The sequence below is a fragment of the Camellia sinensis genome, chromosome 5, assembly GCF_055761805.1.
Source record: "Camellia sinensis isolate YWXY chromosome 5, ASM5576180v1, whole genome shotgun sequence".
NCBI lineage: Eukaryota > Viridiplantae > Streptophyta > Magnoliopsida > Ericales > Theaceae > Camellia > Camellia sinensis.
In genome coordinates this window covers 210,365,773-210,393,294 of record NC_138965.1, presented here as the reverse complement: position 1 = coordinate 210,393,294, position 27,522 = coordinate 210,365,773, and the positions used below count along the sequence as shown (strand labels likewise).

At 33.3% G+C, this 27,522-nt stretch overlaps 2 protein-coding genes, 2 long non-coding RNA genes and 1 pseudogene across 7 annotated transcripts; 2 read left to right on the top strand and 3 right to left on the bottom strand.

Moving 5' to 3' along the window:
* Positions 1-3,718: 3,718 nt before the first annotated feature.
* On the top strand, positions 3,719-6,318 carry LOC114313642 (uncharacterized). 3 transcript variants are annotated; one of them, XR_014331001.1, is made up of 3 exons: positions 3,719-4,206; positions 5,548-5,702; positions 5,866-6,318. It is a non-coding gene; the product is annotated as an uncharacterized LOC114313642 (long non-coding RNA). The 3 variants fall into 3 exon arrangements; XR_003647247.2 differs by having other exon boundaries at positions 3,749-4,206; positions 5,431-5,702; XR_003647246.2 differs by having other exon boundaries at positions 3,725-5,702.
* A 2,084-nt stretch (positions 6,319-8,402) lies between these two features.
* Positions 8,403-9,830, bottom strand: LOC145791171 (uncharacterized). The gene is made up of 2 exons (XR_014331003.1): positions 9,711-9,830; positions 8,403-9,638 (listed from the first exon to the last, which is right to left on the bottom strand). It is a non-coding gene; the product is annotated as an uncharacterized LOC145791171 (long non-coding RNA).
* Positions 9,831-10,233: 403 nt separating this feature from the next.
* On the bottom strand, positions 10,234-11,583 carry LOC114313672 (protein CANDIDATE G-PROTEIN COUPLED RECEPTOR 7 pseudogene; annotated as a pseudogene).
* Positions 11,584-12,390: 807 nt separating this feature from the next.
* Positions 12,391-17,265, bottom strand: CAF2 (RNA-binding CRS1 / YhbY (CRM) domain-containing protein). Of its 2 annotated transcripts, none has more exons than XM_082871386.1 (6): positions 16,365-17,265; positions 16,139-16,266; positions 15,330-15,555; positions 14,654-14,781; positions 13,660-13,804; positions 12,391-13,105 (listed from the first exon to the last, which is right to left on the bottom strand). In XM_082871386.1, the coding sequence occupies exons 1-6, from the start codon at positions 17,017-17,019 to the stop codon at positions 12,714-12,716; spliced, it is 1,674 nt and encodes a 557-aa protein (XP_082727512.1). In that variant the 5' UTR covers positions 17,020-17,265; the 3' UTR covers positions 12,391-12,713. The 2 variants fall into 2 exon arrangements, with proteins under 2 accessions (XP_082727512.1, XP_082727511.1); XM_082871385.1 differs by having other exon boundaries at positions 13,660-13,807; positions 16,365-17,222.
* Positions 17,266-24,150: 6,885 nt separating this feature from the next.
* LOC114313645 (ubiquitin-ribosomal protein eS31 fusion protein) lies at positions 24,151-24,936 on the top strand. The gene has a single exon (XM_028260051.2). It carries the CDS (start codon positions 24,306-24,308, stop codon positions 24,774-24,776), a length of 471 nt encoding a protein of 156 aa, XP_028115852.1. The 5' UTR covers positions 24,151-24,305; the 3' UTR covers positions 24,777-24,936.
* The last annotated feature ends 2,586 nt before the right edge of the window (positions 24,937-27,522 follow it).

The window sequence follows — 27,522 nt, the reverse complement described above, 5'->3', positions numbered from 1 at the left end:
GGATATTCGCCTGGTCGTTCAGTAGTTTGACGAAGTCGCAAAACTCTCCACTAAAGCACTTGATATTAAAGATAATTTTTTTTTTCAAATTTTTACTCAAATTTAGGCATAGTTTGGGAAGTTGGTTTTGGTGGGTTAGGGGCTAAAATAGCTACAAAAAATAAAATAAGCTATTTTAGCAAAAAAAACAAAATATCAAATCCAACCTATAATCATTACACTCATCTCTCACAATAAAAGTCAAAAAAACTAAAAAACCCTTCCTAAATAAGACTTTTTAGCCCCAGACTAAAATAGCTAAAAAATTAACCCACTTTTCAAACGGATCAATAAAAAAAATTAATACACAGTTAAAAATGCCTTAATAGTAGTGCTCAATGGAAAAATGTTTGGTGGCCACAATATTCGCGGCTCAAATGGCTCGAATTGACCAAAACGACGTCGTTTTGTGTTGTTTTGTGTTCAAAACGACGTCGTTTTGGTCAATTCGAGCCATTCGAGCATGGGAAATTCGGGCCCTCTATCATTGCTAGTGCTCAATGCCAACAATATTGGGTGTCATTAAGACAGAATGTTCAAATCACCTCGAAAAGACAAATATAGAGTTGTGACTAATTTAAGGGTTGTTTGAGATAACTTAAATAAGTGTACTTTTTATTTTTTTATAAAAAAATGTGCAAAAAAATAGAGAGGTGATGTGATGAGAAAAAGATAAAAAGATAAAAAGATGGATTATTTAGAACTTCCCAAACTTGGCCTTAGTTAATTAAAAAATAAAATGAATTAAAAAATTAATAAAATAAAATATTGTATTTAAATTATAATTGTTTTATGATTTTCATACAAATTATAAAAAAAAAATCAAAGTTCTTATCGAACGGAAATTTTTTAGTTAAGTTAAAATAATCAAAAAGTCAGATAAAGAAGTTTTTTCCAAATGAAAGCTTAGAAAAAATTTTAGAAAAACGTTCCAAAATCACTTTTATTTTTATTATGCATCAATCAATAATTTTTTTTTCTCTCTTCTCTATTTTTCAATAATTTTTTTTTCATACCCATCTATTGAACTACAAAAAAATATCAAATTATTCGAAATTCCAAAATTATTTTTAAAATATACAATCAAATAAAATTTTAAATTTTCTAAACTCTCTAGAAAATTAATTTTGAAATAATATCTCAAAACACAAACTAAACAAGGTAAAATTTAAAATTTATTTGGTTATGAGTTTTGAATTTTTTTTTTTCAAATAGTTGAGTTGAATATAGGTTTAAAAATTTAAAACCGAATAAGTTTTTGAATTTTGGACTCTCAAATTATGATTTGAAAGTAAACTACCAAACGGGGTCACAGAAAATAATTTTTTTTAAAAAAAATCTTTCAAAATATATTGAGTGTGCCGAGACACATGAACATTGGACTTGAATATAATAAATCATTGTCGAAAATAGGAGATTTATTATTTTTTTTACGGTGGTGCTACATGTATCAATTAGGTTTCATTTGGGAATATGCTAGTAATTTTTTGGCTATTTAGTTAAAATATGAGCTAAAAAAAATTAGTATGTTTTGGATGACTTTTTGACTTTTTACGAAAAGATGTACAAAAAGTAGAGAGAAAAAAGAATCTTTGACTTTTTGGTATGGGTTGTTGGCTTTTTGGCATTTTTAGTAACTTTTTGACTTTTTAACTAAACGGGTTGGTTCCCAAACGAGTCCTTAGTATACTAATTAGTGTACCAACACTAGCTATAACATTATTATTAACCTCACTCATTAATTACATTACAAATATCAAATTTTTTTTGAATTATACCACATAATTAATTAATGCACTAGTTAATACATAAATTGATACATATAACATTATTTTTTAAAAAAAAAAAATAATGCTGAGAAATCTTTGGTACACAGCTGATGACGGAGTTTCCAATATTGACTTGGAAATCAAATATGGCTGGCATTTATATAATCTTTTTTTAATGTTGACAATGTTTGGGTTACGTACGTTAGATTCACTCACTATTATAGATTGAACTTTCAATTTTTATATCAATTCCCGACTGAAAAGAAAAGAAAAAGTAAAAGTAAAAGAAAGAAGTAATCACTATCTTTGGTTCCAAAAAATGGAGTCAACTTTTTAAAAAATTAAGTGCTTTTGTTTTTAGTGTTTTTTTTTAAATAAATATTTTTTCTAAATTTTTAACTTTTTAAATACATTTAGTCTAAAAATATTTAAAAAGTATAATATTTGTGAAATTTAAAAAAATAAAAAATAAAAATTTAATACATTTTCTTATTTTGTTGTATTCAATGAATTTTTTAAAATATTTTATATAAATTTTTTTATTTTTCAAGTATATTAAGATTAAGTGATCTAAAAATTTGAAAAAAATTAAAATATTTTAAAAAATCATTAAAAATATAAAAATATGATTTAAAAATTTTAAAAATTATTTTTGAAAATTCAAAACCAAACTAGATAAATGATTTTAAGGATTATTATTTGGCAGGATGGCTCATAACCTATAGTCCGACCAAGTAGATTTTTATCTGGTCTAAGGTTGTACCGCTATCTATCACCGAGGATGATGGCCTAGTGGAGAAGGCATCATTCTCCACAAGCGTGACCTAGGTTCGACTCCTAGGGGAAGTGAAATGCTAGGTAATTTTAGCGATTTTTCGCGGAGATCTCGCTTTATGCTCCGATCGAATCCTGGGTTCATTTGTGGCATATGGTTGAGCTCCGCTGGTGTCTCGGTAGTGGGTCCCTTCCTATGGGTTGGGTTCGTTTGGTGTATTGGTGGTAGGTCACTTCCTATGAATTGTGTTAAATTAAGCTGACAATCGATTATTCCGGAGCTTGGGCCCACAGATATAGTAATGATATCTTAAAGTATCATTTTTTTTTGATTTTTTTTTTTTTTTGGTTAAAAAAAAGGTTGCACCGCTATCTCAGTGGTATAGGTTGGGTCCGGAGTTTTAAGCCCACCTGTCAACCTAATTTGTTGGTTAGTGAAAGGTTGTCCATTGAGCCACTTGTTGGACCAGCCCATGAATCCGTCAATAAATATGAATTTTTTTTAAAAATAGGTTTTAAATATTGACTCGCTCAAGGTTCTCTAAGCATTTCACATGTTTTTTCACTTCATTTTTTAACTTGATAATTGAAATGTAAAGTTAAAAATGAAGGATTGAATATCATTATTTTAAAAAACCTAAAATTCACATGTTGAAAGAGAAACAAAATTATTAAAATAGTGATATCATGTATTAATGATAACGCGATATTATTATCAAATTAAAATTTTTTAATCAAATATGTGCTTTCTCACTATGTATATGTATCAATTAGTAGATTGAATTAGACAATTAATTATATTTATAAATTGAAATTTATATTGCATGAATAGTCGATGCTATCAATCATGATATGATATTACCGCTGTATTTATTTTTCACTTGAACTTTAAATTCATGTTCGGTTTGTCCAATGTTTATTCCAATTTCTATGCGAATTTACGGTTATGATCTTGTAATAACCGAATTCAAACTTGGGTTAGCTAATCGGATCACGGATAATTTGTTCACAGTCCGATTAGAATTATCTTGAATACCGTACATAATTCAAATCAACCTGATTCTAAGATCTTGTTTGACAATTACAAATTTTAAAAAAATTATTATAAATTATCACATTTTTTTCTTTACTTTTCTACCAATCTTTTCCTAACATGCCAAGAAAATTACTAAAAGGTCCGAGTCTTAAATCAGTTTTACTTGCACCCTAAACAAAAATTTCTAGGTTTTGTATATTCGAGATTGAATTTCAACTATCCCGACAATTTTCCGGCCAAATCTTCGGTCAGATATAGTTCTACAATCTGTAAATTCTCAATTCTCGTACAAATTTCAAATTCAATCAATGCTTTCAAATTTAATTTGTGTATATATGTGTGTGCGCGCGCGCGCGCGCAATGCTTCTATATTGCAGGGTTTGTTGATTTATTGAGCGTTGAAAGAGGATTGAGACATGGAAACAGATGGGTTTGAGCAATTGAAGAATAAGATACAGGAATGGTTACAAGAAGCAGAAAAATTGATTCATCAGATACCCCAAACTCAACTTTATGCCGAAATTATTCACCCAAAACTTTATGCAGCAATTGGGGTTGTGTTGCTGACTACCCCTTTGCTCTTATTAGGTAATAATAATAATATATATGTGAATAGTTTCATATTTTAGTAAATTTTGGTAGTTTGTTTATTATTTTGTTGACATTCTGGGTTTTGTAGAATTTTGTGTAATATTTGCAAATTAGCATTCTTTGTTCCCTGATAATATGTCACGGTATTATTAATATTTATGTGGCATTGAGTTGTTGTGATGAATTGAATGGATTGACTTCACTAATTTGTAAATCTTTAAAAATTACAGGCTTGAAATTGCATTGTGTGTCATTATCAGTCCAAAAAGAATTGTGATAAATTGAATGGATTGATCCACGCTAATATATAAATCTTTGAAAATAGCAGTCTTGAAATTACATCGTTGTGTGTCATTATCAGTCCATAAACAAATGCGTTGTTTCGCAAGCATGTAGTTTGATTTGTGCTTGAAGGCAAGAGGCCTATTAGGAAAAAAAAATCCTTTCAGATCAGTGGTAAACTTTATGAACATTAATAATTAAAGTCTTAAACTTTTTCATGAATTTATGATTATTTGGTGAAAATACCACTGAATTGTAATTTCCCCAAAACAAAGAAAGACCAAGTTCATAGGATAGTCATACTTTATAATGAGCTGTCAGCAAAGTCTCTGTTTATTTTCTTAACTTACCCTTTTGGCAGAAAAATTACATAATATTGCACATTTACGCAGCAATTTGTCAAAAGGATATGTTTATATTATTTTAGATTTATGTGTTTTATATTTATAGGGTGTGACTAGAAACCTTGGTTGCTTGACAGCATCACTCGCATTCTTTACTTCTTTTTATTTTTCTCCAATATTTGATTTTGTTGTTTTGACATGGTATAAACCTTAAACAATGTAAGGCTAGTAGTTAGAACTTGAGTTTCTTAATATTTGACGCAAAATCTAGGAGCTGCTCTCAGTGATCTTCAAACCAAGGAGTTGCATGCACTCTGACTTGTGCGAAATCAATTAGTTTTTGTTGGCAAAAAAATTGTACTTTTTAATAAATATACTCTCTCTCTCTCTCTCTCTCTCTCTCTCTCTCTTGTTTTGGTGATTTAAAATCACAGTGAAGGCTTCATTGTCTTGTTTTCTGTTTTAAATCAGAGTCAAGACACTATACTCTGATGTCATTGTGAAGTATTTTCTTTTTCAATTGAATGTTAGAACTTTGAATCTTACTTAGAAATCCCTTTCTCCTGCTTCACTATGCTGTTTGTTTGTTAAAAAGCACAAAAGCTGACACTATTGTTCTGACTGGGCTTAGTGGAAGGGGAAGAACTGTTCTTTTTCATCAAGTAAGCTATCTGAGTAATGCTTTTGTTGCCTAATTTGTACTGATTGACAGTTAAGTCAATGCTTTATTCTATTAACAAGAAGAGTTACATGGATAGAAGGTGATGAGTTACTCCTTTCTTGAACCCATCGTCTGAGAGCACTGATGCCGGGTTGAGCTTAAACTATGATGGCACTTTTGTGCTACATTCTGAAATGAGTAGTAAGGTAATATATTTCACTTTGCTATGTTGAAACAAGCATTAATATAGTTTTGTTTTGTTTTTTTGTTTTTTTAACTTGCAAGTTTCTGGTACATATATTAAAATGTCATTGATTGCAATTTGTTTCTTCCCTCCCTCATTTTCTTGTCTTTATTTGTCATTGACAGAAGGAAAAAATAAAGCCTGTTAACATTGTTGATGGGCATTCTTGTCTTCAACCCAAACTAGATGAGTTCTTGCCTCAAGCAGCTGGCATGGTTTTCGCAGTGGATGCTTTGGAATTCTTGCCTAACTGTCGCGCAGCTTCCGAGTACGTGCGGAGTAATTCATCATCAGACATGTTATCTTCTACTTGCATTTCTTGATGATCCCACTTGCTTCCAATACCCGAAAACGACATTGATCTCTTATTTGGGCACCTGCAGCCAACACAAATGTTAGGAATCCATTAAGTTGGAGAGAGAGAGAGAGAGAGTCTTTAGGTCATATTAGGAGGTTTATGTCATTGATGGTGTTCCATTGCAAATGCTAATTGGATATTAATTGTAGTTTGTACAATCCTTGATTTGCCTTTGATTTTAAGCAATTCCAATTTATAATCTTAGGAGGGGGTTAAGTGATTTTAAGTGATTTTGATCGCTGTTAATGGCCCTAAATTGCATGCAAACCTCTTTATCTCTAAATTCTTAGGTACCATTATCAGAGAGCAAGAGTGAAAATCTTTATATTACTAGTAATATTTATGTATTAATATAATTCAAACATTTGGTTTGGTTAGAATACCCTACAAATGATATAATACTATTATTTTGTGAGCTCATCTATTTGTTTTGTTGTTTAGTGAGTCACATTCTTCCGGGAATGATGAGAGTCTTCTATATATAGGATTCATGAATCATTGTAATTGTAATCAATAAACATCAATCAATAATACAATTCTCTATTTCTCAATTCTCTATTTCTCTTTATACATTAAATTTCTACATGGTATCAGAGCGGGTTTAGAACCTAGTTTTTTCGCTTCCCCGGCGGGCGGCAACCTCACCTTAGCCGCCCGCCGGACTTCAACCTATTCCGCGTATTTTCTACACATACCTGCCATCACTAGCTGTTACAAAGTCCCTCTTAATTAGCTTTCTTGTTCCAAGAAATCGTTCGTGTGAATTCTTCTTACAAGACTGCTCAAACAGAGCTGCTATAGTAGTGGCCCATTCCCAAGGAACTTCAATCAATTTGGCCGATCTACCATTACGGATTGCTAGACCTGCCTCACCACCAACCTGAACAGGTACCCCTCTCTGTTTGACCTTTAGTACACTGGTCGCGGCAGCCAGGTTGTTGCTGTTGCCACCTTTGTTAATCATCCATCAGCAATGGCAGCTCTGCATTCCTTGAATGGTGTCAAATTCGACCCGCAGACTGGATCTGTTCTCCATATTGAAATGGCCAGATCAAACTCAGTAACAGGCTGTTACATAATTGCAGTGGCCGTTACAAGGGCGATTTTTGTCACACCACTACAGCAGGCTGTAACAGAGTGCAGAGGTTAGCAGTGTTGATGATGCTAATCTGGTTTCGACAGCAGGGGGAAGTTTATGCTGCTCATCTGCTAGAGTGCAGTGGACAGCGGTATTGAGGATGTTTATCCGTTAGAGTGCTCATTTGGTATGGTGTTGTTATTTGGTTGCAGCTTCTGCTATTGTTATTTGGCTGCAGCTTCTGTTCATCTGTGCACTGCTGGGCAGTCTTGAGTGTGGTTTTGTTGTTGAACAGGCTACTATAATGTTTGTGTCTTTATTGCAGCCCAGGCCCCAAAATATGCTGTTTTCTTGCTTCTAGACTAATCAAAGATCAAACTTGGACCCAACATCAAGGAGGGCAACATCTCTCTCTCTCTCCATGGACCCAACATCATCATCATGCACCCACTCAATCTCTCTCTCTCTCTCTTCCTTTTGCCCATTTGAAATCCCACTTCTCACTTTTCTTTTATTTTAATATTCCCCCACCTTCTTTCCCACTTTTCTTTTATTTTTAATATATATATATATCTATATATATTTTATTATACTATATTTCCCATATCCCTACCATTGTTCGTGAGCATCCCCCGTTTTCCATTATCTTCTTATTATTTTTTTTTTCTTCCACCGAAAAAAAAAAAAAAAAAAAAAAAAAAAAAAAGCAAAACAACAACATCTCACTGATGTTTTTTATATCACCCATCCACAACTATTTTTATCTATTTTCTTTATCCATTGTTTTATTTTATTTTATTTTTATTATTACACACAACAACACTACAAAATAACACCAACACCATTCCCCAACCTTGTCATTTTATTCATCTCGGGGATCAACCCCGAGCACATTTCTACAACACACAAAAAAAAATAAAATAAAAATAAAAATAAAAATAAAATAAACCACAAACAACACAACCACACCCACAGTGGGATTTTTCTTCTTTACTCAGCCGCAGGTCTCTTCTTCTTGCCTCCGTCCTGAGCAGCCCTTGCCGGTGTTGCCTCCGTGTTTCCCACTCCACTGGGCATGATCACTACTCCCTGCTCCTCCACTGCAGCGTATGGCGGCCCTCCAAATCGGAACATCACGGTGGCCTTCCGCTTCAGCTCCTTGTTTTCCGCCTTTAGCACACTTATCTCTGCTCGCGCATCCTTATACATGCGTTGGAGCAGAACTAGCTGGGAGTTTAACTGCTGCACCTCATTTGCCCTACTCTGCAGCCGGTTCGACAAGTTTGTAACCGCAGTCATGGTTTCCACACATGACTTTAATGTATACTGATTGGCTTCCACATCCGACTGCACTGCCATTCTTTGCTCCACCGACCGCATCGGAAAGTTCAACGGAGCAAACTCCGGGGCGCTTGGTTGAGGTTCCAGTGCCACCGCACCAGTTCTCTCTCTTGTTGACTCGTTGAGGTCGGGAAAGAGGGTGAGCAGACTCCGGGAAGACGAGGCCATTTTCTGGGCAACAGAGTGTTACAGAATATCTCTCGTTACAGAATATTACAGACTATCTCTCTCAGCACAAGGAACTCTCTTTCTCAGCAACACGAAGGATTTTTCAGAGGTTTCTCTCAGTTTTTCTTTGCCTCAGCCTCTGCCTTCGTCTTGGTTATATAGCCAAGGCAACCACGCGTATCGCGCGCCACTTGCCACCAGACGACAAATGGGCACGCCAACCAAGGCACTCACGTGCCTCGCCATCATGTCCGGCACACCTTTTGATGAATTGGGCACGCCTTTTGATGGCACGCCTTTTGACAAAATTGGGCACACCTTTTGAGGGTGCGACTTTTTAAGGGTCCGACAAGACTCTGTAAACTGTCCCGACATAGATTCCGGTTAGTTTCTACAAGGGTCCGACAAGACTCTGTAAACTGTCCCGACATTGATTCCGGTTAGCTCCTTCATGGGTCCGACAAGACTCTGTACACTGTCCCGACATTGATTCCGGTTAGTTTCTACAAGGGTCCAGCAAGACTCCGTAAACTGTCACAACAACTGTCACAACATTGTCTGCTACAACGGTCCGACATGACCCCATAAACTGTCTTCTACATTGGTCTGACACAATCATCCAGTGTCTTCTACACCGTTATGACACCACCATACAGTGTCCTCTACATGGTTATGACACCCCCATACAGTGTCCTCTACAACGTTATGACACCACCATCCAGTGTCTTCACCAATGGTCTGACACGACCATACAGTGTCTCTTATCCTCTTTTATTTTTATGTATTTTCTTGTTTTGTTACTCTCTCCAAACTCAAGTTGGTTAGTTCCTATCCCCCTTGAGTTTGCGGGGGGCTGTTAAAATCCACCTACTCTCCACCTACTTCACCCACTTAAACCTACTCCACTAAACCTAACCCACTACACCACTACCACCTCACCTACTCCACTAAACCTTCACCCACTTAAACCTACTCCACTAAACCTAACCCACTACACCACTACCACCTCACCTACTCCACTAAACCTAACCCACTACACCACTACCACCTCCACTTCACCTACTCCTTACCTACTACACACTCACCCTCTTCTATATATAGGATTCATGAATCATTGTAATTGTAATCAATAAACATCAATCAATAATACAATTCTCTATTTCTCAATTCTCTATTTCTCTTTATACATTAAATTTCTACAGATTGCCACGGCAAAAGTGTGTCAGTCACATTTCGATTTGAGGATCAAATTAAAAACTACATTTTCATTCTTGTACACACTCAAACAATGGAATAAAAGAGATTTAGAATGAGATTCTTATTCCATCTCTCCATTCTTGCCATCCAAATATGGCCTAAAAGAAATTAAAACCCATAACAATTTATAATAAACAACTAGTTTCTTTTGCTAATCATGTACTAAACACATAATTACAAGATAATTACAAGATAAAGTGAGTCAGGGATTCCTAAAACTTTGTTGTCAGAAAACATATGAAACAACCTAAATTTACAGACCAAGTCAATCAAACACTAAACATGGTTATGTCAAACTGTTGCCAAGATGAACATAGGTGAACCAATGTCAAACTCTCCACTGTGAATGGCAACCAAAGCAGCCTCTTCTTCTTCCTCATCCACACCACAGTACTCACTCTCTTCCATAGGCCTAAACCAGTAAAACATCACCACATACAGCACAAAACTTGCACTCTCCTCTGTCACATTACTCATCCATTGAAACTCATATGGAGCATTCATTCTAATGGCAAACACAAGAGACCTCGACACGTATACATACACGAAAAACACCATGTAAAAGTCTCTGAAAAGCCTCAACTTTGTCAGATTCAGAGCTGCCTTGCCATCTTCCATGGCAGTTTGTTTGAGTGTGTTGATTCGCCATGCCATGGGGAGAGACGCCATGAAACAAGTAGTTATGTCAATGAGCAAAAAAACCCAAACCCAGATCACCCAACCCTCCAAAAATGGCCCCGTGTTGTTGATTGCAATCCAAGCTATGTTGGAGAGGACTTGGAGTAGTATCCCAATCATCAGCAACAGGATTTCCATCTCTTCCAAGCACGGTTTCACGACCGACCAACCTGAACCTATCAAAGTAAGTACAGTGAACAATAAGAGTGCTCGAGTGGATTGAAATGTGTAAAATAGGACATCCCATCCATGTGGTGTTCCTGTGATTTTAACATATTGCTTGTTCTCTGCTGCACATATCATGTTCAAGGTCTTGAAGAGAAGCAATGTGGTCATTAGGAAATGTATTTTGTGAATGAATGACTTGTTTTTGAAACATGTGAATAACCATAGGACTAGAAGAGGGAAGTAGAGGAGGGAGGAGATGAAATAGACAGTGGGTAATTGAGTTTGGCCTGAGGAGAGATAGTCCTTATTGCCATTTGAGTCGAAATTGAAGAATTCGATGTGTACTAGCATGGAGATGGAGGTTTGTGGGTTGCAATTGGAAAAGAAGAGGTCGTAGCCATTAGGTTTGGTGATTGGGAAGGTTTGGTTGAAAGAGGAGGTGGGAGAGAGAGAGATGTTATGGAAGTTGAAGAGGAGGTTGATGTGGGGGTTTTGGAGGATGCAAAGTTTTGGGTTCTTTTCAATGTCAAGGATGTCTCGGTGTAAGTCTATGGGGGAAAGAAAGAAGGCTAGGAGGGAAAGGTTGAGCGGTGTCGTTGTGGAAGTGAAAGAGATGGAGGAGAGAGTGATGGAGAGGTGGCCAGTGGTGGTGAAGCCGAATTCCTCCAAACGGATGGCATGGCGGGAGTCTGAGGAGATTGTTATGTTTTTTATCTCCGCGGTGGAGGAGGGAAGGTGGAGGAGGAGGAGGAGGGTGACGAGTGTGAGGTGGCAGTGGAGGGTGGTTTGATGCATTGTGGGAAATTTGGTTTTAAATTGAGAAGAGTTGGTAGCAGTGGCGGCGGAGGTGGTGGGAGACTGCAAGAAAGGATGTGTTTGATGGTGAAAATTTGAGAGAAGTTGCTTCCATTTAGAAGGTGATCACAGTGATCTTTTAAGGCCTCTTAGAGGACTTGCTTGGTATTATTGGGGCCTTCTCTAAACAGAAAGTTAGGTGGCATCTTATAAAATGTTCCATGGATGACAGAGATAGTGTCTAACATTAGTAAAAGGTCTAATGTTGCCTATGAGGGGTATTAAGGTATTGATAAGTGCATTGCACAAGGTCCCCCCCCCCCCCAAAAAAAAAAAATTACTGTTTTACAGTTCACATTTGCTAATATTTTTTGATATCATTTCCCAATTCAAATTACTAATGGGGATAAAATTTTAATTTCTACGCTTACTTTCAATTATAGTTGTCATTTCTAGTAATTACTCAACCTCCTCGTTACTCTTAGAAACAAATAATTTCGTATCGATAAACAACCAACCAATTTATCCAACCATATTTCCATTTTTACTACAACTTCTTAATTGACTTATTTTTTAAATTTGTTTTATGCTTACTATTTTTTCTTTAAAAAATTTGAATCCATCTAAACTAGACAATTTTAAACAGGCCAACTTTTGTAAAACTTTTTTGGAAAAAATTAGACTTATTTTTTAGTGAGTTTTTTTTTCTTAAATAAAAAAATTCCATTTATTTTTATTCTTTTTTAGACTTGTCTAGTATATACTGGGGAAAAAAAAAAAAGAAGAAAAAAAAAAGAAGAAATCTACTAAAAAAAAAAAAAAAACAGATTATAATAAGCTGATGGAATTACAGCTTGTTTGAGCTAAGATAACATAAAACAGCTTCCACCAATTATGATACTTACATATTACTTGCACCTGTACACTTGCTAACAACCTTGACTTTCTGCTCAGTCAGACATTCCCAATGTTGGGAACCTCATATTTGCAATCCATCTTCTTTCTAAATAAATTTACATATCATGAAATTCCAATTTCTTGCCCCAAAATCTACCAAACTTTAGGTCATCACCCTGCTAAAACTATCCTCTATCACATACTTCACCAAACAAACAAAACAATTTCAACTTTCATTGCTCACTTGGCCGCTTTGCTATCAAATCCACAGGTAAAGATCCTAGAGGGACTGACGACTCCATTTCTTCAAAATCACTGAGATAATATTCGTCGTCAACATCATCGTCGTCGTCGTCATGATTATAATCCTCATCTTCGCCATGATCTTCATTATGAAATCTGTACTCTGCCCTTGAACTATCAGTTCCATCTTCACCTGACAAGACTACCGCTGGATAGGAGTGCTCTGTTGCCTGTGATAAGTCTTCGAATTCCTCCACTTTCTTCAAAAGATCGTCAGGGCCAAGACCTATCTTGTCTAACAGCAATGCCTTGCTTGTTTCGATTGCACGCTTCCACAGGGACATCATTTTAGGGCTCGAGGTTACCGCGTTCGGGTCTGAATCTGAAATATGACAATCAGCATTGCAAAAGCATCAATGAATCAGAGCCAGAACATAAACAACATAAGTCCTCAACCAACAATAGTATAAGAAATGGTTTAAAGATTAACAAGAAAAGTTAGCAACATTACTGGTAAATCTAGTTACTAGTAAACTTGAAAATAATGAAATGCATTTGCATGTGGGTTCGATATGCCAAAGGTTTGGTCTGGACCAAATCTACCGCTTCAGATCTTCATCCAATGAAGATTAAACTGGGCGTTTTTTTGTTTTTTTTGTTTTTTTTTTTTTTTTGGGGGGGGGGGGGGGGGGGGGGGGGGGCTAGAGGGTTCTCTCTTGCAATATTTAATTTTCATATTTTGCGACTCAAGTCAATCAACTGGGTGAAATCAAATTGTCGATTGAATCTGTATACAAGGATGGAATCTACGAGGAATAAAGAAGATCTAAGGTTCTTTTGACATAAAATTCTAGGAAGATGGAGATATTGATCATTATGTCCTTTAGAGATCTTTTGACAAAAGAACAATTGAACTGAACGCCATCTCTTGCATACCTGAACAATTGAAACCATTTGCAGCATCACTATCAGCGGAACTTGAAGCATAGGGAGCTTGTGGGTACATTGATTCCCAATCTTGTCCCCTCCACATCAATATCTGCTCATTGTCAAAAGACAATAGCACACAAGGAACCAATTCCTGCTGGAAGACAAGGAGAGCGAAAGTAAGCAAACAGAACATAGAAAATTACAATGAAAGTACAACGGAAAGTATTACTGATCCATTGGTACTTGAGAGGAATATATCCTAGAAATAATTTTATATTATTACACAAATTTTTAAAGACTTGTCTGAGCTGCTCTACATAGTGTTACATATGAATATACAATAATGTATATTTCTAAGGCCTCGTTTGGGAACAGACTTTTGAGTAATTTTTTGACTTTTTGGCTAAAATATGATGTAAAAAAAACTAGTATGTTTGGAATGACTTTTTGATTTTTTACGAAAAAATGTGCAAAACTTAAAAAGAAAAGAGAATCTTTGACTTCTTGGTATAGGTTGTTGGCTTTTTGATTTTTTTAGTGACTTTTTGACTTTTAGGCTAAAAAGTGATGTCGCCAAAAGAGGCCTAAGTCTTTTTCTCATATTTCTATTTTGCTCAAGACTATGCAAGCTATTGAAAGACTTTAAACACCTAGGAGTTGCAATTCCCATAATTTCCTAGGGATTGTGGAAGAAAAAGAAAGAGATAACAGAGCTCTCACATGTTGATACATGCACTTCAATGGGTGAGCCAAAGCTTGTCACTGAACCGATTTAGGTAATCAGCCTAAGCCATGATAAGATTGCCTTACCAATTTGAAGCTTGAGGATGTACATAGAAATCAGACAGCATCATAGTGATTCATCTCTTGATTTTGTTAATTGTTTGATCTATTTTAGTATCATGTTTTGTTATTAGTTGTTAGGCAAAATCATTTGACAAATCAAATAATCAGGTCTAAAATCAGGCTGCATGGATAATTAAAAGAAAAACACACAAACCTTCAGCTTAGCACCTATCTTTTTGTAGTCACTTGCATGCATCCCCTTGCAGTCAATCTTAACTAACGGACTTCCTTCAAAAGCATTCCTCACATCTCTCACTAAGGAAGTGTACACTCCATTTTTCGCTGCATCAGGAAGGGAGGTAAGAGTAAATATCAACAACCTAAGAATATGAACCAAATTGTATAAGTCCTATGATGTGTAAATATATGCTCAAACATGAGCATATACTAGTACAATATCAAAATTTCTAGCTAAATGCCTCCCGGAATATTCACACATGGAAAAAAATCATTAAAATTAAGAAATGGAAGCAACATATATGATTACAGAGACATATGGGTAATGAAACTAACTGAATCTAATGAATAATAAAATGCCAATCAATGTAAATCTTGTGAAACAAAGAGTAAATAAAGTTCAAATCCTATCCTGTGAAATCGGGATACGAGCAATAATTTGGGTCACCCAAAGGCAGGCTAGAGTGAAATAGTAAATAATCTATTGCATACTCTAATAACATGTTAGAATGTTTGGAGTATCCAACCAAAAGGCTAGTTGGTTACGGGTGGATGTACCTCTAGACTGGACAAAGCTTGAGTGGCTTAGAGAACCCGGTGATTAAAAAATCAGAGAACAATCATTTAACAATTGGCAGAATAAGATTGTATACCTAATTTACAAATTGGTAGAAGGTTTTTTCCTTTCTTCCGTAACTGATCTGCTTCAACTTTAGTCAAACCTACTGGAGCTTCTTGTATGAGCTTTGGATAAATCGGTGCGGCTGGTTTCCAGAGCATCACCGGGTACTGTGGACGAGTGCGATGATCATAGTTTCTGCCACGGAAAAGATAAACTATACCCCCAACTTGATGGATGATCTTTCCACCAGTCTTTTCCTAGTAATATAAGGAATTCAACAGATAGTCAACGCAATCGTCACCAGGGAAAATGATTCTATGACAATGTTCAAGATCCCAAACAATGTGCCAGGTACATCAAGTATCGCATATATGAAGACAGATACAAACATTACAGTTACTGACACGCCTCTCTTCATGTTTAATAGTATAGTTAAAGCAATTCCACCCTAGTTTTTCATTAAAACTACCTCAAGTGTTATTCGTTGCAATGTTGATCATTCCACAGGGCAAACTCATCACAGACTACACATAACGATATACACGCTTCTTTTCAGACAGGACAAAGTGGTGGAAACACCTTTCCCACAATTCTTCTAGCCATTAGGGAAGCACAGACCAAGACACACCTTTTGAAAGATTTCATAAAACATGAAATCACCAATCTAGTGTTTATAAAAATAAAAAATAAAAATAAATAAATAAAAAAATTATCTCAAAGTTACAATTTAGTATAATAGTTTTAGTCTTGGATATAATTCATAAGAAACTATGAATTCACAGTCACAACATGAGATTCAGTATCAAGAAAAGCCAAAGAATTTATGCTTAAATGGCAAACCTCAAGACAACGACAAACGTTATCCATATCGACAGTGGGAACACCCAAGCATCGAACTTTGCAAACCGGCCTTCGCTTCCAATGCGTATGAACCAACTCCAACATATTATGTGTCAATCCATCCCTGCCTACACAATTCATTCAAGAACAAAAAGTTGAATAAACTCTACAACAAATTATACCCAAATTGCCAAATTTTGAATTCAATCAACTGAACCTTACTTACCCAGATTAACCTGTCGATTACTTGAAATGTGAGGCCTTAGAAGCTCCCTTATCTCCGCTTTCGTCAATGGCTTCCCAATCACCTCCTTCCTCGGCTTCAACTCCACTGGAAAATCCCCAAGCCGGTACGGCTTGGCCATTTCCAAATGCTTCACTCCATTCATCCCCATCGGCAACGGCTCGAGCGAATCAAAAAGCCGAATCTTCTTCTCCTTCTTCTCCTTCTTCAATGGAGCTTTCCCAGTCCACGGCCTCGGCATCGAGGGCGGAGCAAAGGGCAAGAAAGCCGGCTCGCGAATGGCCAAGGGTTTGGACTTGGGGGTCTCGGAGTAGCTGTATTGGAACTCGAATGGGGCTCCGGGGAGAAGATAGGAGACGCCGGAATCGCCGACGACGACGGAGCGATCGCCGTCGGAGGAGATGACGCCTTCTCGGACTGGTTTGTAGTACTTGGAGCGGTGGTGGAAGGTCTTGAAGGCGGGGTTTGAGGTGGGTTTTGGGGTTGGGGGGGTTTGGGATTTGAGGGGTGGTGGGTATTTGGGGATTGGAATGGGGGGTTTTGGTGGTGGTGGTGATGGTGGAGGGTGGTTTGAGGGTGGGGTTGAATGGAGGGTGGAGAAGAGGTTGGGGTTTGGTAGTGTGGCAAGAATTGCCATTGCTTTAGCTTTGATTTGTATTTGATAATAATATTCAGGTTATATATATATACATATATGTATGTATAGATGATTACAGTAGTATAGTATGTATAGATTATGTTTTGATGAGGTTGTATGGAGATTTTGGTGGTTTTTTCTGTTGCAGAATGAAGAACAGAGCAAGGAAGAGAGGATAGATAGATTAGAGAGTAGAGTTTCTCAGATTTTTTTTTTTTTTTTTTTTGGAGGATGTGGTGGGTAAGCAATGGAAAAACGGTGTCGTATAATTGTGTATGAAAAATGTTACTATTGATCATAAAATAAATTCAAATACTGCTAAATTCAAATACTACTAAAAATATAATTATAACATTATTATTCACAAATTCGATTGAATTAATTCGCAAAATTTTTTATTTTTATCTTTTACACTATTGTAATTCTTTCTGTTTTGTTTTTAAATTATAAATTTCATCTATTTAGTTTTTAAATTCTTTAATTTCAATTCATAGTCTAATTCAATTTAATAATAAGGACATTTACACACAAGTCATAATTTATAATACTCTATTAAGTCCTAACTAAATTTTTTTAGACTTTCATGTCTCATTTAATTTTTAATAGTCAGAATTGCCTTTCAAACAATAATTATTCCTCATTCTTGATTATTTATAAAGGGACATGATGATTTGATATTTATTTTGATTTTAAAAATTTTAAAATATCAACTTTCAAATTGAAAAAACTGAAAAAAAAAATGTGTACAAAAAATTAATGTGTTTTTTTGAAAAAATTAAATTTTTTTTTTGTGCAAAACTAAAAATTTTGTGTCTATAAATGAGCATGATGTTGGAACATTAATGTGAAAAACTAGAAGAAAAAAAAAACTTTAAAAATGAAAAAATTGATAATATTCTCAGTTTTAAAACTAAAAAAAAATTGATAATATTCTCGATTTTATTAGATAGTTGAATCAAACTAATAAATAGAAAGACAAAAACGTTTAATCTCGTGTTCTGTTTTTTCATCAATTAGTGAAACAATTATATGGAATATTACTATATAAAATTGATAATGTTCTTAGCTTTAAAAATTATCAATTTTACTAAATATGACTTATTAGTTCAAAAACTCTTAAATAGGATATGAGCTATCATAACATTTGTAAATAGGATTTTTAAATAATTAACTCTAATAATAACTTAAGCATTTAGCCGAGTGATTGTATAATAACTTTTGTAATGTGAGGTTTCGGATTCAATTTTTATGAAGAGAAATTTGATATCATTTATAAGTAGTGATGGAGTGGTTAATGTAATATTTCTCATATTTATAATTACTCTTCTATTAATTGATAATAAAAAAAATTAAATTACTAATGATGAAGTAAAATTTGATATCCTTTGTATGTAAGTAGTGATGGAGTGGTTATTGGACTTAATGTAATATTTTTCATATTTATAATTACTTTTCTATCTATTGATTAAATTTTTTTCAATTAATAATGATGAAAGCCTTATCTAATAAGAAAATTAATAATTTTACCTTTTAAACAGCTTAAAATGATACAATCAAATAAATAGATTTTTTTTTTTCAATCCTCATTTCAAATTAGTTAATAAAAAATGAATGTTTGATTATATAATTTAAGTTGTTAAATTTTAAAATATTTTTTTTGTCCATTAAATTAGTTTTTTTTTTCTTTTTCCCAATTAGATTAGATTATCTGAAATTAAAAAAAATAATAACTAAATAAATAATTTAAGAATGAAATTGATAAAAGGCACCAATAAATTTAAAAATGTGATGTTGTGAACTGTTTAGTCTTTTATTTTTTCTTAAGAACCCAAAGGTTCCATTAAAGTGAAAATTACGCAAAAAGATAGTCACTTTGATTTAATTTTTCAAGAATAAAAGTGTGTTTTTCTAAATATAAAATTATATATTTAGACAATCCGTATTATAGAAGTTTTAGATTTTCCCTCGTTCTAGAACAAATCTCACATTATGAACAAAAATGTAACACTCCAACAATGTAACACGATAAAAAAACTTTTGTGTACTTTTTCTAAACATAATAGCAAAACACTAAAAAAAAAAAAAAACTCATTTATGTACTTGTCTCAGATGTAACACTCTAATATAACATACAAAAAAAAACTCTTTAGTATACTTTTTTCAAATGTAACACTTTAATATAACATATTTTAATGTAACACATACAAAATACTAAAAATTCTTTAGTGCATTTTTTTTTCAGACGTGACACTCACAATTTGAAATTGTATATTTGTCTAAAACTTACTAAGAAATTTTTATACTTCTTTTGGAATGATATGAAGAATTTCACATCATTTTTTTGGAATGCTATGTTTGACAAAAGCATACTCTGACATCCCCTAAAAAAATCAAAAAGTCACTATCTTATTTAAGTCACATCATCTTATTTAAGTGCCATTTTAGAAACATGGTAAAAAGCCACGTTTTTTGACAAAATGTCCAAAAACGTGGCTACCAAAAACGCCAGAAAAGCCATTTGGCAAGTGCCAAAAACGTAGCTGTAAAATTACAAATTAGGGCTTATGAAAAAAAAATAAAAAAATAAATCTTTTATGTTAGGTAAGGATATTTTGGTCATTTTAATTTGATTTGACACTATAAATAAATATTAAACTAAGAAGCAAAAAGTCAACTTTTTACCAACTTCCCAAATTACTTCCAAAAAAGTCAAAAAGTTTGGTAAAAAGCCGACTCCCAAAACAACCCTAAGTCACATTACTTCTCTACCACATCACTTCAAACCCAACCCATATTGCATAAAAAAATCAAAAAGTGCATTTATTTAGAACATCCCAAACAACCCTTTAAGAGTTTTTTTGGTGTAGCGACCCTAATTTTGTTAAGTCATTATTTATTATTATTATGATTATTATTATCTTATTTTATTTTTTTTACTTTATTAATTGTGCGGTTTATATGAGAATTTAATGTGTTGTTTAGTTAATGTGATATTTAACGAATTTAAAGTTGTAATTAATAAATTTATTGTGTTATTCAATTAATTCATATAGTTATATATTTATTTTTGTTATAAAAAAAGAGGCGTTATATATATATATATATTTAATTTTATATTTATATATATTATAATTATGTGTATTACATAATATAGTATATTATAATAATTTATTAGGGTTAGAATGAGATTAGGTTATATTATAATATAATAATTATTAGGTTATAAACAAAAGAAAGAAAAGAGATGTATTGTGCAGCGGCCAGGCACAGAGAGAGAGAGAGATTGATCATCCAAGAAAAAAAAAAGAAAAAGAGAGTGCTCTCTATGTGAGTGTGTGTGGCGTGGAAAGAAAAGAATGAAAAAGAAAAAGAAAAAAAAGAAAAGAAAGGGGGTTAGGGTTTTACTTTGATGGTTCAATTAATCTTCTAGATATTGTTTTAATCATCAAAAATAATTGTGAGTACAAAATTCACTTTTCTTTGTTTATATTTGATTCGTTATATTTATTTATTTGTATTTATTTAATATTGATTTGATTTTTGTATTGATATGAAGATGACAAATTGATTTTAATTGTTTTGATTAATTGGGTATGTAAGGTTTATGATTTTTTAGATGATTGATTAATTTTAATTATGTTGATTAGATGTATATGTAAAATTTAAGATTTTTAGATGATTGATTAATTTTAATTATGTTGATTAGACGTATATGTAAGGTTTAAGATTTTTAGATGATTAATTGATTGTAATAAATTTAATTAGTTAGGTATGTAAGGTTTGGGATTTTTTAGGTGATTGATTAATTTTAATTATGTTGATTAGACGTATATGTAAGGTTTAAGATTTTTAGATAATTAATTGATTGTAATAATTTTAATTAGTTGGGTATGTAAAGTTTGGGATTTTTAGATGATTGATTAATTTTAATTATGTTGATTAGATGTGTATGTAAGGTTTAAGATTTTTAGATAATTAATTGATTGTAATTATTTTAATTAGTTGGATATGTAAGGTTTAGAATTTTTAAATGATTGACTAATTTTTTATTTATTTTGATTAGATGTGTATATAAGGTTTAGAGTTTTTGGATGATTAATTAATTTTAATTGTTTTGCATTAGTTAGGTATGCAAGGTTTAGGTTTTATTTTGGGTGCCTTTATTAATTCTTTGAGTGATTCTTTGATCTTCAAAAATAATTGTGAGTACAAAACCCACTTTCCTTGATTTATGTTTAATTCGCTGTTTTATTTATTTATTTATTTTTATTTGTTTGATGTTAGTTTGATTTTGTTTTACATAAAGATGATAGATTAATTTTAATTATTTTGATTAGTTGTGGATATAAGATTTAGGGTTTATAGATGATAGATTGATTTTAATTATTTTGACTAGTAGTGTATATAAAGTTTAGGATTCTTAGATAAGAGATTGATTTTAATTATTTTGATTAATTGTATAGGTAAACTTTAGGGTTTTTTTTTAAATGATTGATTAATTTTAATTACTTTGATTAGTTGTGTAGGTAAAGTTTAGGATTTTTAGATGATTGATTAAATTTAATTATTTTGTTTAGTTTGTATGTAAGGTTCAAGGTTTTTAGATGATTGATTGATTTTAATTATTTTGATTAGTTGTATATGCAAGATTTATGGTTTTTGTATGGATTAATTTTATAATTGTAATCATATTCATGATTATATAAAATTAAAATTAATTAGAAATCCATAGATAAATTCCTTATATTCCACCATGACTCCATGGATTGTTGTTTTATTTGAGTGATGGTGAGAAAGAGTGTACAAAAAAAAAAGTGAGGATTATGAGATTTATTTGAATGCCTTAGGCTCGGCATTGTTATGTTTATTCTCATGTGTGAGATGTTGTGTATATATATGTTGTTGCCTCGTTCTCATGAGTAGACGAGTGCTTTGATTTGCGCGCGTACGTATATGCTAACCATCCGGGGAGTGTGAGTTAAACTTGGGACGATATCCCCGTGCAAGTTTGGCTTCGAAGCGGTGTTAGGTATACGGGAGGCACATGGGATATATGTGTAGGCCGGAAAGGGAGGGCCGAAGTGGTGGAGTTAAGGTACAAAGAATTTAATTATGAATTTATTAATATAGTGTGATTGGTATTGATTTGTACATGATAAAAAAATAGTAAACGATCTCGATAAATTATGAAATTTAAGCAGAGGCATGTATACGTGATTTTGGACAACTTTTGTGTTTTAGCTTTTTATTAAAAAGATCGATTAGAACTTATAATTAGATGATCTTGATTATTGTCGGTTTGATTCATTTTAGCAAGACAGATTTTAGAGGCTGTTTTAACCCACGAAACGAGCTCATTTTTATTGGTTTCACGCAAACTGAAGTAAAACATTATTCTGCACACTTTTTGTGTTTTGAAATTTTTCGAAAAAAATTATCTTAGAGCAGTTTTGGTTCGTTTTCAGCTTCAGATTTTTCAATTGAATTCTGTCTAGATTTTTATATCAACTTTTTCTTTTAACCTGTTCAGTTTCTGTTAAATTCGTTCGCGTTGTGTTTTAGGAAATTTGATTCTGTACAACTTTCGTTCTTTGAGTTTTGATCAATTCGAATTATTTAAGTATGAAACGGTGTAATTTTATATTTTTTTTTAACAAGTTACTTATGATTGAATTATACTAACTTTATTTGTTTTGCAGGATGGTGGGGCTTACTAACTTTTTATGCAAGGCGGATCCACCATATATTTTATTTCTATTTTGTCTATTTTGTAATCAATTTATATTTCGTTGTGTACGGACAAGAAACTAAATGTCACCGTATCTCGAGAAACTACCCATTCGTCTCGGTACGGCTGGAACTACTTGTCTTGTCCTGTGGTAAGAATTAAATGTATTTTTGTCTGTGTCTGGTGGACACGTGGATGTTAAATCTTGTACTCATACCAGTATACCTGTATACTGACCCGTTTTGTCTTTTGGCAACTCGGGTGCGTTCTGTTTGAGCGCAGTCGAGCTTCATTTGCAAGATTAGTTGAGGCTATGGTTGTGACAAGAAATAACTGTGATCGTAGGACATGACGTTTGGACTTCTTTTATTTTCTTGAGCTTATGGTTGATACTAGTTTATGTATTTTTTTATATGGCTTCAGTATTGGAATAATTTGGCATGATTTGTAACCGTACTTTATTTAAGTTGTTTGGACTAGTTGTTGTTACTTTAATGTTGGAGGTATTTAATAGTTATGAAATTGTGGTGGATGGTTTAGTTGGCGTTTAGTTTTTTTGTTTCACCCCTAGGATTTGGATGATGGAATATTGATTGGGGTTAGTCCTAATTTAATATTTAATTGTCCAAATTTTGGGGCGTGACATTTGGAGTGTTACATTTAGAAAAAGTACATTAAAGAGCTTTTTTTGTGTGTTACATTAAAATGTTACACTAAGGAATTTTTTTTGAAGTGTTATATTGTAGTGTTATGTTTGAAAAAAATACAATAATAAATTTTTTTGTGTGTTGCATTAAAGTGTTACGTTAAGGAGTTTTTTTAGAGTGTTATGTTTGGAAAAAACATACTAAAGAGTTTTTTGGAGTGTTACATTGGAGTGTTACGTTGAGTGTTACATTGAAGTGTTGCAATTTGAAATTATACATTTGTCCAAAACTTGCTAAGAAGTTTTTGTACTCTTTTTAAAATATTTGAAGAATCTTACATTCTTTTGAAATGTTGGAAGAATCTCATATTCGTTTGAAATGTTTGAAGAATCTTATATCTTTTTGAAATGTTTGAAGAATTTTATTTTAAGTCATTTTCGTATCCTTTTAAAATATTTTATAAATAAAAAAATTCTCATACAAAAATTCATCTCAAATTTGATTATCATAAATTGTGTACCTTATCTTTCTAATACAAAAGAAAAAAAAAAGAATATAACATAATAGAAATAAGAATATAATCGTAAATCTAATTTTTAAATAAAATATTAAATGTACATTTTCAAAATTAATAAAATTAATTGGTCTATAAATTTTTTTTTGAGATTAAATGGATCACCATTCTTTTAAAATAAGATTTATAGATAAATTATTCAATAACTATAATTAATGGAATAAAAGTGAAATAGAAAACTAATCGAACCAACATTGACTATCATAGACTTGCACTACCCAACATAACCTCTCATCAAACCCTAGTCCAAAGTCCCCGTATAAAATCCCCTTAAAATTCCCTCTCGCCTCTCCTCCATTTCAAAACCCTAATCGGCGATTCTGCAAGTGCAGAAACGATGCAGATCTTCGTGAAAACCCTAACAGGGAAGACCATAACCCTAGAAGTCGAGTCCTCAGACACCATCGACAATGTCAAAGCCAAGATCCAAGACAAGGAGGGCATTCCACCGGACCAACAACGACTCATCTTCGCCGGAAAACAGCTCGAAGACGGCCGAACCCTAGCCGACTACAACATCCAGAAGGAATCGACTCTCCATTTGGTTCTCCGATTGCGAGGAGGAGCGAAGAAGAGGAAGAAGAAGACGTACACGAAGCCCAAGAAGATCAAGCACAAGAAGAAGAAGGTGAAGCTCGCTGTGCTTCAGTTCTACAAGGTGGATGATTCAGGGAAGGTTCAGAGGTTGAGGAAGGAGTGTCCGAATGGGGAGTGTGGTGCTGGGACTTTCATGGCGAATCATTTTGATCGGCACTATTGTGGCAAGTGTGGCTTGACCTATGTTTATCAGAAGGCTGGTGGTGATTAATCCTTTGATTTCAACTTTGAATTGGTGTTTTTGTTTATGTTTTAGTGTAAAAGGTTATGGATTTGTGTTAAAGTTTGAATTTTGATGGGTTATTTCTATTCTATTGCTTTGGTTGTTAAACATGAAATGAATTCTTCTTAAATTAAACGAATCTTTGACATATGGTGATGTATTATTTCTATTGGCCTTTTTTTGGTTTGTTGATGATTTATGCCCAAACTTTGTTTTGATCTTTTTGATGAATATGTCTGAGTTGTCCTGAAACTTGTAAAAAAAACTAATGAGAATGAGGTGGGCGTTTCTAAACTTTTTATGAGACATCAATTGATTAGATACTGATATCAGATAAATATTATTGTGGTTTTGAATTATACAACACACAATTCTTTAATAGATGTATCATAAAAATGAATCATTTACGCTGACACACCTTTCCCTTTCCTAATCCTCCAACCAAAGGTAGTGAATTATAGGCGGAAATTGGTAGTCTGACAGCAGTTGGAAGTCCTGTTTTTTATTTAAATAAAAAAGCAGCACTTCTTATTTCTCTAGGTGAAGAAGGTAGCAGCACGTCTTATTTCTAACATTAAATCAAAAGGGGTTATTTTGGGAAGATGGTTATAATCAGTATTTTGTAAGAGAGTGAAGTGAATTATAATTTGAAAAGCGGATTGTAACCCATTTCTCAAAAGACCCATTTCTCAAAAGACCTGTTAATGATTCTTTAGGAGTTCCTACCATGTATCTCTTCCAAACATGTGTATCAAATTCATCATCCTTTTCTGTTCTGTACTTGTACCATAATGCCAGAGCACTTAATTCTTGTGGGAGGGGGGATAATGAGAATTAGATAAACCAGAGGGGCATATGATATGAATTCAGCATAGAGGTGACCCTTTTCAAAAGCAAGAAGGTATTTTTGTGTGGTTGATTAATGCACAAGTTGAATGGTTTATTTAGATTTGTGAATTGGGCTGTTGGGTTGTTGATTTATTATGTGTAAAGTTTTGCAAGAGTTTGTGTGTGATAAAGAAGCTATGGTTTGACTCTAAGATCTTGTAAGTTGTGAGTTCCTTCAACTATAGTCTGTAGGCTGTGTTTGGATTAATACTTTTTCATTTTTGAGGTGCTTTGTTTTATGTTACTGTTGATGTTAATTTCCCAGTTGGGTTGTTGATGTTAATTTCCCAGATGTGCAGATTTTCACTAGTGACTGTCTGAGGTCATTCACATCTTTAATTACATTTTGCATTTTGTTTCAACGTAGTTTTTAGTTCCTTTGAGGAACAAATTGTCCTTTCTATGTAGTGCTTTTCACTTGTGTACAATTTATGAACAACTGCTTCATAAATCCCAGTTTCAGAACCCTATGTTCCCAAAATTATGAAAATCTTAGATCAGGAGGATCCAATATTTATGAATTTAGGTAATAAATAGCTGTTCTTCCCTAAGCCAATCTTTAGGCCCCAGAAAAAATGAATTTGAAATAAACTTGTTATTTTTCACATCTATTTAGTATCTCTCTCTTTCCCTCTCTTTGTGTCAATCATCCCCTAGATTGACTCCGCTCGTGTAAGGGCCTCTCTCTGTCAACCATCCCCAAGCTTTGGGGGCGGAACTAGGATTCCTTTGTTAGGTCAGGAGTCTGTTTAGGTTAAGTCCTAACCCAAAACCAAAATTTAACCCCCAACATCAATTTATTATTTTTTGATGGGTTAATCAGGAGCCCCTTTAATGAAACAGGTTCAAACTTCTAAAGCATGTATGCAAATATTAAAAATGGCTGCCCCAAAATAAAAAGTTAGGCCCACTTGTATTTTTTTGACAGATAAATATTTATTTACTTTTTCTCTTTGTCTAACCAAGAAAGAAAAACAGAGCTTCTTTTACTTAATTTAATTTTTTGCCTATCTTTTTTCTTTCATTTTTTCCGCCTCTAGAAATCCAATATCCAAACACGAAGGTTTATGAACTACAGGAATTTTTCCACACATCAAACCATTTCATGTCACCATAGGATTTTCATGCGTATACAATCATAGTTTTCATTTTTTTTTTTTGAATATATCTGATTAGTCTCTGAACAACAGTGGAAGTAACAAAAACTTGTCTTGTAGACCACAAAGAAGGGATCTGGTCACAGGCAAGTAGGTGTTGAGCATTAAGGGGTGAAAAACACAGAAAGGGATGGGAAAGTAAGCAAAGTAACATGAACAGGAGAGGGCAGAAAGTAGAGTTGAGTTGTTTTCATAGTCAATTATAGTTTCTCTCTTTCAAGTAAGACAAACCCTAATGTGTCCTCCTTTCCTTCTGCACATTAGTCTTCTAGAAAACTTCCCATGCCCTCACATATGGTAAAAGAAGAACTTATTGCACCTTCGCTTTCAAGGGAGAGGGGGGAAATTTATTTCGTAGTCCCAAAATATCATGAGATATTACTTTTTGTAAAGGATTCACAAAACACGCTAAGTGAATTATTTTAGTTAAGAATTGATACACATAATCAGAATCAGTGAGATAGGTAACACAAATATAAATAAAACAAGAATTACAAAGATTTATATAGTTTATCCCAAAATAAAATTATGTCCACGGTTGGTGTGATTCCACTATAATATGAAAAGAGTTACAATATAAATATGACCCCTTAGCTACAAATACATAGTATTAAAGCAACATGACAAAATTATAAAAATATTAAAAATCCGACTGTTCAATACTTATTAAGATTCACATTATTCAATAG